Source organism: Hakea prostrata, chromosome 2 (genome assembly GCF_041222555.1).
Source record: "Hakea prostrata isolate BN-2017 chromosome 2, UWA_Hpros_2, whole genome shotgun sequence".
NCBI classification, from domain to species: Eukaryota; Viridiplantae; Streptophyta; class Magnoliopsida; order Proteales; family Proteaceae; genus Hakea; species Hakea prostrata.
In genome coordinates, this window is record NC_142601.1 from 4,963,764 (window position 1) to 4,976,874 (window position 13,111).

General features: G+C 35.7%; 1 protein-coding gene across 1 annotated transcript; it reads right to left on the minus strand.

Moving 5' to 3' along the window:
* Positions 1–1,588: 1,588 nt before the first annotated feature.
* Positions 1,589–12,667, minus strand: LOC149023401 (uncharacterized). Its single transcript, XM_089143945.1, has 5 exons — positions 12,372–12,667; positions 12,221–12,288; positions 11,982–12,126; positions 3,056–3,162; positions 1,589–2,979 (listed from the first exon to the last, which is right to left on the minus strand). Exons 1-5 carry the CDS (start codon positions 12,550–12,552, stop codon positions 2,941–2,943), a joined length of 540 nt encoding a protein of 179 aa, XP_089000071.1. The 5' UTR covers positions 12,553–12,667; the 3' UTR covers positions 1,589–2,940.
* Positions 12,668–13,111: the final 444 nt, after the last annotated feature.

The window sequence follows — 13,111 nt, forward strand, 5'->3', positions numbered from 1 at the left end:
ACAGTTTGAATTAGTTTGAGGTAGGGGGAAAGCGAATGCGCCGTATATAAAGTTATCAGTTCACCAAAAAATAAATTATCTCATTAGTAGCTTTTTTCTTTTTTCTTTTTTTTTCCTTCTTATTTTGTAGATAATTAGGCCCCAAGAAAGTTAAGTTCATCACTTCTTAGGTGTTGGCCTTTGAGAACCTCTGGGAGTTAAGTTAGTAGAGTTCACCAACTGTTGTACATAATTTTTTATCTAAGTAGATGGTCTTTTCCATAAAATAATACACATCTATAAAAGCTGTGGGTTACTAATAAAGAAAACAAAGGAGTAATTTTGTTTACATATGTCCATTAGAACATCCAAAAGACAAACATGATAAATTGATACATAAATAGTGTTAGATTTTCAATAAAAGAACAAAAAAAATGGGGAAAAGAACCACTAAAAGGCAATAAGAATGGGAAGATTCATTGGTTAATGATAAAAGAAAAGGAAATCTTCAAAGTGCTAGAGTGATGACAACCATTGTTTCAGGAAGCTTTTTTTTAACCCTTTATATTGATCTTCAGAGCACTGGTGGTGGGGTTTACAAAGCCCACAATTAAGTGAACATTGTCAGCCAATATTTTGACAAGATTAGAACCAAAGAAAGCAACTAAAAGTCTAAAACTCATTATCTGTTTATACTTTATGATGGGCACTGTGGACTTACCCTGTTGGCCACTTGGGAATGCTGCCATGTTAACCGGAGCTTAACTGCTAGTACCTTCAAGGGAGAAGAGTTTCTTAAAAGGGAGATCTACATGCCCACATCAATGGTGTTGTGGTGTCACTTTCAGACCCACATGATCAGAACAAGAGAAAGAACTAAAGAACTGAAATACCATGGGAAAATAGTACAGTTAGATCATGAGAAACTTTCTCCTATGTCAGGTGGCACTGTAGTGGGTGGTAGGAGATACAATGAGGAAAATTAGATGTAGAACACAGGATTTCAGGAAAAAAAAGCAATGTGGAAACGCTTTCACACACCATTTTACATCCCTAAAACTCCTAGCTGAGGCACCTAGGTCAGGTCTCAAATTTCTTAGCATCAAGAAGATCCTGCTCCACCTGCTCACACAGACTTAAAACATTCTATTAGAGAGGAAGCCAATTTTATATTTTTCATTTTTGTGTATATGTCATATATGAATTTGTACTACAATTTCTTACACCACTAGTGTTTTGTGCAAAGTAGAGCTCCCCATGGCATTTAACATTCACAAATTTCTATTGGGTTTTGGAGAAATTACAAACAAATACAATTCCTTCAACTTTTAATGGCTTTACTCAGTTTATTTGTAATGTCGCAAAAACAAATTTGCACAACTGTTCTCAAGTCTCCTTGTAAAGCCACAAACAAATGTGCACAACTGTATATTTACCCGGTTCTTACCTAAGCATCAGAGAGATCTAAGAACATTTGTTCTCCTACTTGGATTAAATGATTGCCTACTACTTACATGATAATGCAAGAGAACTGTCCATATGAGCAAGAGGAGGAACAGAGCTTTTCTAGTCTTACATAAATAACAGTAACATTATTTTATAGGTGGATTGGTTGATAGTGCTGTGTGGCCGACAATGCCCAAAAAGTTTCAAAGTCGAAGGACTTGAAGCTGGCACACAAGATTGGAAACCATTGATTGCAATTCATTTGTCATGTTCTGTCCGACCCCATTCCCATTTCAAATTCTAGACAGGACCACAACACTTATCATACCATTTAGAAAGCCAAACTTACAAAAGACTTGACATATTTTGAAAGCAGTAATTGAACCAATCGGCAAGTAAATGTGAAGGAAACTCTAAAGTACCACTTGACAAGCATTTGATCATCCTTGCTTGTCATTATATTTCAATGTAAATCACATACAAGGTATAGACAAAGTCACAAAGGTCTTCCTAGTACTGTTAAATCTTGAACCCATCAGTGTTTTCTGAGAATCCAAACAACATAATTGAAACTCAGGAGGAAGGGGGAGGAAGCAAACAACAAAAAAAACAAAAATCAGAAAACCAGCAAACTCTAACAGGCATTACCATCATTGCTTGACCAAATCAGTGAGTGGAGCACAGAGCTCATGTGGCCAATGTCAGAGGTGCGTACCCTCCCTATCATTATCCCATGGACAATGTTCAGGTGACCAAACAATTTTTTTGCATCTGCATCTATTTGGCCAAAAGTGGCCATATCTCAAATAGGTAAAGAAAGGAAAAAGGAGAAAACAAATTCACCCATTCATTCCTTTGTTTTCTCCACTTCAACTTTTCTTCTACCGAGCTAAGAATGTAGTAGTCTGAAGCAACAAACAAGCTCAGTTATCTTGATTTTCAATAGCCCAAGAATAGCAACTTCTTTTTATCTGTTCTTACACCCTTTTAAGCTGCTCTTTAATGTAGGAGATTCTGTATCAGCAGTATTTCCACATGATATGAAACTGGGCCACTAGAAATAACATTTTACTCCTCAGAGATCATGTAGCCGACCCCACTTAGTTGGGACAAGTCTTGTAGTTATTGTAGAAATTGTAATATCATCAACGAACTTTAATTGGAATACACTTTTTTCCTTACCAACACCAACTACATGTTCAGAGAATGAAAGATGAGAAAGAATTACGTTATACTCTTAAGTGGACAAAAAAGTGTACGTCTGGGGCAAGTCTTAGGTGCAGGCAATCTGAACCATTGGCCAAGAGAAGAGCAACTGTAGTGAATGGATTTGCCCTTTCAATTGACCTCCCTCACCGGCTGCTTTATGTTCTTCGAATCTTTTCCCTGGCCATTCCAGAAAGGAGGAATTCAGGGCAATAAATAGACACTTGACGAGTACAGAACACAGCCAAGCAGCCAAAATTGCAGAGCTCATACGTATGCAAATGATCCTCATAGTCTCTTACAAAGCCATTATGAGATCTGACAAGATGACTGCATTCTAAGTATGATCTGCCATCAAAAGGTTAGGAGATTAGTATGCTTTCATCAAGGATGAAGGGCCTTGGCCCAACAGAATTAGAATTACCTTAGTTTTCTCATTGTGACCAACGTAATCATATAACATTTTACTCTTCATTAGCTCCTTCCCTGCCCACAAAAGCTGGGTAGTATCTTCTTGAAGAAGCTCTGAGTCTGGAAATTCTACAAGTCTAAGTTTTATTCACACATTTAATTGCAAACAAATTACTAAAAGGGGGAGAGAATGCTAGCAGGTAAATGCTTATTCAATTATGAATGCACACCCATCTATCTACCCTGTTTTCTTAATTTATATAAATAAAAATAAAAAGTAAAAAAAAGTCAATGAATAACAACCATTTAAAATATGGAATAAAAAAATAACATCTGCTAATATATACATATATATATATATATATACATACACACATACATACATACACACATACCTACATACTGATGAAGCAAGAGAGAGTTTTGTTTCAGGGAAGGGGGCAGGGAACATTCAGAAAGTCAAGAAACAGAAGTGTGAGCAAAAGTTTCATTTGTCAGTTCAAAAACAACAGCAACTATCCATACGAAACAAGGGACAACAAAATATCAGAGAAATTAGTTTGGGTATAAACCAGCCTTTCGAGTTGACTGGATTAAATATTCTATTTGCAGCATGGACCTCAATTTTTAGAGGACCAGAGCTCAAATGGGTTTTGTTCCACTTTCACTGTCTTTTACAACAGAGACAGCAAATGAATACATACCAGCTGCAGAATGGTAGAGAGCCCCCAAAAAATAGTTGCCTGGGCCCTGAAGGTAATATAAAGTGTACAGGGAATGAAAAACAGAAGCCCTTGGAACTCACAAAGAAAGAAAAAGCACTGCAGCCACATAACATCCCATTATATTTTGGAATCACATGGGAGAACTGGGTCTGGCTTGGTTGACTAAGCAGGAAATAAGATACAAGAAAGAAGACACAAGAAACCACAGTTTAGACATTGTACCATAAAAGAAGAGTGCATGAAACAATTGTTGGGAGGAAAAATCAAAAGAGAATGCATAACAGACTGTGTAGTAAGTGGCACTTCTACAGAAAAATAAATACATAAAGGTGATGAGTGTGAAGATCAAAGGACACATGCATGCCGATATTACTACTCTTAGCATAGGAAGTGCTAAGCAATGATACTATGAATTTCTTTAAGAAGTCAAGAGAGTACTTAGTGTTTCCTTCCCTCGCCAGTGTCTCTGACTCTGGTGTGCAACTCCATAGGAAGCCAACAGCGTCTCTTACACCACAAAGACTAAAAATGATTTGTGTGAAAAGAAAACGACGTGAACCTCCTGCTATTACACCTCCGGTAGCATAGAGTGAGCGAGTGCAAAGAGTATAACATGTTCCTCTAAGAACTCAGAGGAGTATCTAGTCTTCCCTTCCTTTGGCACTCTCTCTGATCCATGCTATGCAACCCTATTACCTATAACAAGTTCTTGAACTAGATTATTCTCAAGTGTATGTTAATGTGGCATAGTAATGGGGCCTATATCTCACACCTAGATGTTGAACTGCATTGAATCACCGTTTAGAACAAGGACGCCAATATGAGGGAAACTAATTCATGACCTACAGCCTGATTATTGTTACCATGGATAAGAGGAAAACTAATCAGAAAATGCTAGGTTGAAGATGCCTTTTATTCAAAGACATGTATCACAGTTTTTTCAAAACCAATTGAGACTCTTTGTTCACCCAGTTTTCCAGGAAGTCTACTAACCAGCAAGTATCCACCAGGTTATTTTTCAACCAAATGGGCATTTGCATAAAAAGATGCAAAAATTTCCAGTAAAATACAGTGTTATCCCTTTCAAATGAGACCTTTTGCACATTGATTTTAATGAAAGCACTATCATAACATATGGGAACTGGATCATTTCCTTGCTGGGAAGGAGAAAAAAATGCTCATAAATAGAAAATGACTTCAAGATACGAATGAGGATGTGGATTCTTTCTATATGTTAAACATTATGTACATCATCAGGTAACTAAGAACTAAGGAGGCATAAGGGTCTCCCTCTCCAAATGCACCACAGAACCAACCACTGTTTCTTCACTTCCCTTCTTACAGCACCAATGGGATAGTTAAGGAGTAATTTGCTAAGTAATCCCCTGTTAATTGGTTCAAAGGCACCATATTTAGACATGAATAGCGTTGTTAGATGGGCTAATGATGAAAGGAATTAGGTACACTACAGTACTACACTGTGAACGAAAATGTTGGTCATATTGCAGAAACAAAAACATCACCTCATTTATCCACCAAAATGGGAATAGCAGCAAAGCATGAATTTCCTCCAGAAACCAAGAGAAACTTGAAGTACACAGTAGGGTGGGGGAAAGGGAAGAATAAAAAAATGGGAGGTAGAGCAGGAACACTAGAAAAAAATTCTTTCAAGGCTTCCATGATCTAGGGACCATACAAATGCAGTAAGCACACAAAATTATAGAGTAAGAGCAAGTAATTCCAGTCTTTAGTTTTATTTTTACAATGGCAAGGTCAATTTGGCACAATGAAGCCATATTTGAATCCAAGCAATTCAAAATTATTTTTTGTAGCCAAAGTAAAAGATTGTATTGGGTTAAGTGAGGTAAATATATTCAATGAATTTTCCCTTTTTCATGTCAACAATCAAATGGCATTTGGTATGATCTTGGGTAGCAGTAGCACTGCATAATTCGGGAGCATAGTTCAACATCTAAGTAAGAATGGTGAATCACTTCAATGTCAGTAGGAAAACAGAGCATATAAATTAATGTTCTGATCGAAATGGGACCAAAAGTTGACATGAGTTTTAGAGGCATACCCTTCACCAGATCTATGATGGTTTTTCTTCAGTTCTAGGGTACATTTTTTTAGTTGTTTCCATCAAATTTTGTGTTCTTAATACTAACTTATATTTAAAATATGCTACATTAGAGAGAATTGTTCTTGCAGGTATAGTGTCCAGTACCAAGGATATGTAACAAAACTACCATTGTTAGTTTTCACAATCTATATGTACTAATACATTATAGATACTAGATCAGGTTTTCCCCGCAGTTTGGGCCAAAAATATGGTCATTTGACTGTTGAAATGGCCACAACATGAGAAATTTCAGTTGAAACATGAAATATTTTGACTCAAAACCCAAATCCCCAACCTCGTCGGAAGTTTCTTGAGAAGCTTCAATAGAAGTTGTGAAAAGATTAAAGTAGACTTAGGAGAACGATGAAAATTAGATGGGCCTAGGTGGAACAGTTAAAGTTGCACATCCAAAACTTGGAAATTCCGTCTCTGGTGAATCAGGGGGCTAGGCTAGGCTGCATACATTCAAATATCCCCCCCCCCTCCCCCAAAAAAAAAAAAGGAAAGGAACCCTGCAGTAGTGAGAGCCTTGTGCTGTTTTTATGGGAGAATAAATCAATGTTTCTTCTATTATTAACTATGACGGTCCTCAAAACACTAGAGCGACTTTGAATGCTTCCCAAGTGAATTCTTTGGAGGTTGTAAATCAACCAACTTTTCCTTCTTGGTTAACTAAGTTGCTTAATGCTATATGGATGTACAAGAAACATTCTAATTCAAATTATAGATATAGAAGTGATATTCAAATTTTCAACAACCATAGAGTACCAAGTCATAAACCAATGGGTCATATGAGATAATGGGTGAGGGTTATTAAAACCCATTTGAGATAAGAAACTACTCTTATGGTGAACAAATTTGGCTTTATGCCAGGAAGTTCCAGAACAGAAAATATTCACCTAATTAAGAGACAGACAGAATGACATTGCCATTACAAGTATAATCTCCATATGGGCTTAGTTAACCATGAAGAAGCCTGCAATAGAGACCTTAGCAAGTCAACCTAGTAAGCACTAGCTAAGAGAGTGTTTGAAGCAAATACATGGACAATATTGAAGATATGGATGATAATGTGAATAAGTTTATGGGAGGCCAAGGTAGCGAATACTCAATTACAATGGGTTACATGAAGGATCAACTTCAAATCTTAAATTGTCAGCACTTATCATTAGTGATTTAACTAGAGACTCAGACGAACATCAAAGCACCATGGTGTATTATTTAGTTAGTCTTGATTAAAAAGATGATGCAACCATTGGTTGGGTGACCTAGCAGGGCAGTAGCATGCTACTGTCCTCCTAAGATAGAACAAGCTCTGATTTAATCTGAATTGAAGGAACTAAAGAGCTAGAGACAAACCTACAATAACCTTCGGAGAAGTTGTGAGGAAAGATATGCATGGCTTAGGTCTTGTATCCACTATTGCGTGAATAGTTTAATTGGAAGGTAGATGGATCTGGTGCAGTGAGAATATCAGCCCAGCTTCCAAAATCATTTGCTCCTATTATACCTTCAATGATGTTATGAAGCTGATCCGGCAACATGTGGATGTTCCAACAACGTTTGTGGTGGGGATGGTGGAGACATGGTGGGTGTTGCTGTGAAAAGAGGAAGAGCAAGAACTAAGAACAGAGATGAAGAGGAAGATGAGGTAATTCTTGTTTTCCATTTTCCAGAAACAGAAAGAGCAGTTGCAGAGCTTGAAGAGAGAGAGAGGGGATTTTCTAGCAGGGATAGTTTCCGACTGTGGTGGTCCAATGAGGTATAGGTAGAAGATGGGTGAACCCACCTAAGGGTTGGATGTGAGAGAATTAAAATGAGGGTAGATTGGTCATTTTAAATGAGTTGAATGCAAGCAAGGGTATTTTGGTCATTTTACATGTCCACTTAATTGAAAATGTAATTGTGGGTAACTCGTAATTTTGAATGTGGGTACCATGTAATTTAAGAGGTAATAGCGGGTGATCAAGAGTTTTACCCCCTTCATAGTGGGTGACGTGTAATTTGCTCTTATTATTTTATGTACTTGTGAACAGTGTGGACCAACTAATAGTAACATTATGGGAGATCCACGCAACAACAGAGAGTGAAATACTGGATAATGTCATGTCTAACAAAATAGTGATTGCCTTAATTTCCAAGAAAATATCATCTTATTGCGGTAATAAGATTTCTTATATTTATAGCCAAAAAAAAAAATCCTAAGTTATACTAGCATCCAATACGACACCACAGATCTTATCACTCTCTACAATTGGATCAACTACAATCAAAATCAATCCTGAAATACCAAAGACAAAAGAGCTGAAAAAATGGTAATGACATTTACCATCAATATTCTTTCCAAATTACATCCTAATGCAAAGCAAATAGCTCATATCATTTATCTAAAACGCCAGTTCTACAACAGATATGGGAATGAAGAAAACTGATCCATTAACCTCATTATACTTTGAAGTACAACAACATAGAACTTCTGAAATTGAAAGATTTGATTGAAGAAGAGCACACATCATTCAAGGTACAACAACAACAATTTTATATTATATATACAACTAAATGTAACAAAATTACTTTTAAAAAAATTTCTCAAAAACAACACTACTATATACGAGGGATAGTGTTGAGAGTGGATACTAATGAATTCACGGTACAATGCATATGCGAAGTGCAATAAAAGGGTGCAACTCAAAAGAGAAAACAAGATGTGTACAAAATGTAGAAACAACAGATCATATTCCAAAAGGTAATAATATCACAGCATCACTGGTTGCGAAATAAATGCCGAACTAACAAACAAATTTTTGGCCTCATAAGTACATGCTTAAATTTCAAGTCTATTGCAACCGAAAGAATCAGCATCACAATTTTCAACGTAGTAGAAAGGCTGTTGAAATGCCCAACAAGCAAATACAATGAGAGACTAAAAGAGGTCAAAGATAATAATAATAACTAATTGATTGATTATTGTATTCAATAATACTAATAACGTATGTAAAAATAAATTCTTGCAGAACCAAGAAATCCTTCGTAGGTTCATCTCAAAGACCTACTACTTCTACTTCAATATAGACCATTCACCATTGAGTCCACTCTAATCAACAAAGCAAGCAAGAAGAAGTATTGTGCGAAAATACTCAAAGAACGAAATCATTCAAACGAGGAACAAATAACAGATGGATCGGACAAAACTCTAAGGAACAAGAGGATTAAAATTGAAGATGCATGATAAATGCCATAGGTCTAGGGAAATACTATTGTTACATTTTAACGCAATAACTTCCGAACCTTCACTTTAGAAATCTTGTAATCTTACTAATGGATGTTTTATTAATAACATAATTAGACTTGTAAATGAAAAACCAAAAACCACATATGAATCTTTTGTATTTGTGTAAGTATGTCTGAAACCGGGATTCTCTATTCGAAAAATATTCATATCCATCCGATAAGCAACTAGATCCAGATCTTGATAATTGGCTATGAAATCCGATAATATCCAATCAAATTTTAGCTTATAAGAGTACAGTATTTTTTAAAGTTTGAAAGAAAAAAAAATATATAGCTTATTAAAATTTTTAAGGGCATATAACCAAATCTTCCCATTGGATTCATATAGATAGGGATGTACCAAGCTGAAACAAACCCGATTACATGTCTAACTATAAGTAATGTCATATACAGCAACAAACTTTCGTCCAACATTGGATAGAAAAAGAACGAGAATTACAAGCTTAAACCGACAAAGCAAGAACCTAAGAAACTGAAACACACAATAAAATATCAATTTGGCTGAGACCAACATGAGATTATTTAAAGACCATAAAATTATTTAAAACATTACTCACCAAAATAACCGGAAGAACCCCAAACCAACAAAGTCCCCAAAAAATTAACAAACACAAAACTATAATATATCACTAGCGAGAACAACTAAGGTTCAACCACACTAAAAAAAAAAAGGAACATATACCATTAACAAACTTAAACACTATATTAAAAAATTATAAACTAATAACTATACGTCCACAAATAAGCACAAATGTTTTTGTTTAGCCCATAAAAAAGGGCAAATAAAAACCAAACAAATCTGATGACAATTTAAAGATTAAACAAAAAAATAGATAACAAAAAAGAAATATCTAGAAAAGGAAAAATGCCCCCAAAACAACTAATTCATGATTGATAATAACATATTCAATTTGTTGTCTACAGTAAAATACTATGCCTCCACAAAACAAGCGTTCAAACATCCAATAGCAAAAATACAATGAAATCAGAAGGGTAGAAAATGGCAAAAATACAAGAAGCCCAAAAAGAAAATAATCAAATGGAGATAACAACACATTATACTGAAAGTTCAAGCTTCTCAAATCAAAATCTGAATGAACCGCAAAATACAGAAGGTAAAATTTATCATAGTTTATTCAGAAAAATTTAAAAAAATAAATCTATCTTTTATAACATACTAATGTAGTATGTCAATACAACAAATCTGGAACCACAATGCTCCAATATACATGTACTAAAACAAATACCACCATGCATACATTGTGGAGCAAAGAAATTCCAGTATGAGACCCCATCATTCTATTGCTTGTTTGCTTAAACGAAAACGTTGTACTAGCACCAACGGTAGATCCAAATGAGTTATATGAGCTATTCACCAATCAAACACCAAAAACTAAGGAACTCAAAAGATATATGCAGGCATACGAGGAGTTTACACACTATCATGGACTACGTCCAATAATCCTAGAGAGAGACAACCCATGCTATTTATAGTTGCATATCTTCGACACAAATTATGAGTTGAAAAATAGAATCAAGACATTTCAAGATATGGTATTGAAAGAGCCAATAATGTTGAAAATAATGGAAATCCTATTAAATAATCCATATGCAAGATTCTTTAGAAGTTTAAAAGATGTGGATTTTTACAGACTATGAAATATAGTAATTAAAAGTGACATCAATCTAAACCAAAGAATCCAAAACAAGTCTACAATCGATCAAGGGACAGCAAATGATTAAAGGAAACAACCCAAACATCAAAGAAAGATGTAATATAGTAATACAAGGAAACTCAAGAAAGAAATATAGAGTGAAGCATTACTACACGCATTTTGATGCTTTGCAATATCCACTTTTATACCCAAATGGAGAAGTCCAATGGCATTGAAACGTTAAAAAGAAGACTACACCAACATTGGTTCCACACTGAATTACTATAGATGAAGAAACACCTTTTTAGGGTGAAGGACAAAATGATAAAGGTGCAAAGATTAAAAAAAAATTCAAAAAATCTAAATAAATAAAAGAGCAATGATAACAGCTATTATACTTGCAGGAGTAAAAAAAAATTCCCCAAATCTTATTATTGCTACAAGCTACAAATCATAAATGATACTCAATCAATCCTATTATTAGACTGAAGTTTAACTCAAAAGAGGGGGGAAAATACAAACTTTTATTTACACAAAAGTAAAAAAATTAATACACATCGTGAATACATCACATGTGCATCATTACTAGTAATGAACAAAAAACAAGAGAAACACACAAACAACAGAAAAACAAAAACACGGGAGAACTCACAAAAACACACACACACACACAACAGCAACAACAATAGAAGGATGAGGTTGATAATGTCAACAACTTTTGGCTCCCCGCCCCCCCCCCCCCCCCCAAAACTCTAGTCATGATTCCCCTAGAAACCAGTATTTGCTTTGCACCTACATCTTTGTCTGCGCTTTATGTGCCTAAATTTGTTTCATCAGCATAACCATAAGTAACTACTCTAAAATTTCGCAAACCAGTGGAGGATTTTTTGTCTTATTGCAATAATTGTAGTAATTTTTTTTATCACGTTGATAGTGTCTATATCATTTATTTGAATTGTGCATTTGCATTTCAAGAACTTCGAAGCCTTGGCATCTCAAGGACTGCATGGGAAAAAACCCCAGACAAGAAACAAGAAAAAAAAAAAAGTTGATAAGCACCATATAGGAAGCAAATAGAAAACCACAAGAAGTGTATCGAAGGGGTGAAGTTGAAAAATAAAGCGCAGAGCTGTTTTGGCATTCGACCTGTGGAGGAACCCGAGAGTAGCTGATGCAGGTGGCTTAAATCTGAGAAACCCATTGCTTCGTTAACCATTACTTGCTTTTCTATTGTCTGAATGTGGTCTCTCAAGATATTAGGTGATAAAAGTCTCCCATGGAGAACCTGGTCCTGAGAATAAAATACAGAAACATTCAGAGCGCGAAGTGTTATTTCAATAGTAGTCCAAGCGTGTGAATAACCTGGAGACAGGCGAGGGTGAAACCTTTGATATATAGGCTTTGGCTTCTGATAAAGCTCTCATTAACGGAACTGCTTCACTCGAGTGCCTTCCTGGAAGAGAATTAAGGATAAATTAACCACTTGATGACGTAGAAGAGAGGAAGAACATCGACAAGACAAATCTCTGCTTTCACCAAGTTGAATAACCCTTGACTCGAGGGCTAGAACAAGGCGCTGGATTTTTATTTGAAGATTGGAGATTTCGATTAAAGCTCTCGCAATCTCTTCGATCCCTGTGGTGCTACGGCAATCATAGAGAAACTGCAGCTCTTCCTTGTCATCATTGTGCTTCACCTTAACCTGAATTCGCACCATTTTCTTCGATTCTCCAGCTTGTTCTCGCAATCTCGCATTTCTTATCGAGTTATATAACTCGGAAGTCGGGTCTGATTCCAGCAGTAGCGTTTTTTTCGTAAAACATTCCAGCAGTTTGGGTTCAAAGACTAACGCAAGTTAGTCAGCCGATCCAAGATTTTAGTACTGCCGATCCGACTCAGTCTATTTCAGTCCGTTTCAGACACTTCTAAGTTCTACCCCTATATGTCTGATCCAATGGGAAATAAAAAAAAAAAACTAGTGCCATTTCAAATAGGACTTGGGATCCTCTTGACGATGGATGAAGAATTTTATCCAATACATTTTCTTGTCAGAAAATGTATGACATGTGTTCCAATATCACATCAAATGGTTAAAATTCATTTATAAGTCAAATCAATATTTTTAAATGATGTGATTTATAAATGGACCTCAACCTTGACACATATTACATATCTACTCGTCAGAAATGGACAAGTAATGGACCCAATCGATGCTCTCTCCACATTGAAGAGGACTAACCTCTAAATCCTAATAAGATAAATTAGAGGCGAGACGT

Coding starts and splice junctions, on each gene's coding strand:
- LOC149023401 (XM_089143945.1), bottom strand. CDS start 12,552: ATGGTGCGAATTCAGGTTAAGGTGAAGCACAATGATGACAAGGAAGAG. Junction 12,289..12,371: donor GTCAAGGGTTATTCAACTTG/GTGAAAGCAGAG, acceptor ATTCTCTTCCAG/GAAGGCACTCGAGTGAAGCA. Junction 3,163..11,981: donor ACTCTCGGGTTCCTCCACAG/GTCGAATGCCAA, acceptor TAGAATTTCCAG/ACTCAGAGCTTCTTCAAGAA.